The 1375-nt window shown below is 42.9% G+C and overlaps 1 protein-coding gene across 1 annotated transcript; it reads right to left on the bottom strand.

Annotated features, from left to right (window-relative positions):
• Nucleotides 1-526: 526 nt before the first annotated feature.
• LOC106297332 lies at nt 527-1336 on the bottom strand. Its single transcript, XM_013733596.1, has one exon. It carries the CDS (start codon nt 1334-1336, stop codon nt 527-529), a length of 810 nt encoding a protein of 269 aa, XP_013589050.1.
• Between the last annotated feature and the right edge of the window lie 39 nt (nt 1337-1375).

Raw genomic sequence — 1375 nt, 5'->3', positions numbered from 1 at the left:
TCTCCACGTATTCCTTGAACTTTTTGAACCGATCGAACGCTTCACTCTTCTCTCTTAGCAGCATCGTCCACATATATCTTGAGTAATCATCAATTAAGACGAATACATATCTATTGTTCGCTGGTGTTGATGGTGATATCGGACCGCGCAAGTCACCATGTACCAACTCCAATGCGTGTGATGCTTGATACTTTGCTTTAGGCGGGAAAGACTTCCGAGTTTACTTCCCAACTAAGCATGCACTGCACCCATCTTTCTCGTGTATCACCTGAGGCATCTCTACTACCATCTCCTTGTCTACTATATTCTTCATGACTCCAAAGTTCACATGTCCTAGCCGCGCATGCCACGTCCATGTAACCTCCATTGGCGTCTTGTACAATCGGTTTGGTTGCCTAGCGACTTGTACTAATAGTCTTCCACGGGGATATTTCAGCATCAGTAAGTCTTCTTTCATATTAACCTCACAACCCATCTCGGTTGCTTGTCCAAGACTTATGATATTGTGTTTAAGACTTGGGATGTATTAGATATCTTTGAGTGTTCTTCTCTCCCCTGTTTTCCCGAAGAACGTGATCGAATCTTTCCCAACAATCTCAACGTTTGATCCATCACCGAATTTGACTTTGCCTTTGATGCTCTCATCTAGGTTTGAGAAGAACTCTCTCTTGCCTGTCATATGGTTACTTGCACCATTGTCAAGGTACCATATACTCGTATTTCCATCGCATTCATCAAACCTCTTAGCAAACACTCTCTCTTCGTTGAGGAATACTACTTCATGGATATATAATGCATCTGCTTCTTGTGTTTCCGTTAGGTTAGCTTCTTCTCTTGGTCGTGTAGGACAATGTGACATGAAGTGCCCCATCTTGTCGCATCTCCAAAATTTAACTTTAGAGTAGTCCTTCTTGGTCTTGTCCGAAGCTTCTCCTCCTTTGTTATGACCATCAGAACTATTAGACCTTCCTCGTCCTCTTCCTCTTCCACCATGACCTCTACCTCTGCTTCTTCCTCGTGAGTTGTTATGGCTTCCACGACCTTGCGTATCATTCTTCACAAACATTAGCTTCGATTGATCTTCATCTTGGGTTTCGTCTTTTACGCGTTCTTCGAAAGCCTTCAATCTCCCAACAATATCTTTGAACCCCGTTGAATTTAGATCCAACACTTGTTCTAACGAAGCTACGATGTGAATGAACTTCGTTCTTGGAAGTTCCTTCAAAAACTTCTTTACCATCTTCGATGTTTTCATTATCTCTCCTAACGCGGCTGCTCTCGATGCTAAGCCTGAAAGTTTTCCTGCGTAGTCATCCACCGTGTTTGTGTCTGCCATCTTCAGTTTGTCGAACTCAGACATCAAAGTTTGTAACCT

Source organism: Brassica oleracea, chromosome C6, assembly GCF_000695525.1.
Source record: "Brassica oleracea var. oleracea cultivar TO1000 chromosome C6, BOL, whole genome shotgun sequence".
Taxonomy (NCBI): Eukaryota; Viridiplantae; Streptophyta; class Magnoliopsida; order Brassicales; family Brassicaceae; genus Brassica; species Brassica oleracea.
Note: the sequence above shows the minus strand (reverse complement) of the source record. Positions and strands in the feature narration are given on the sequence as shown.

What these genes read in the sequence shown, in the direction of transcription:
- LOC106297332 (XM_013733596.1), bottom strand. Translation starts at nt 1,336, where the DNA reads ATGGCAGACACAAACACGGTGGATGACTACGCAGGAAAACTTTCAGGC.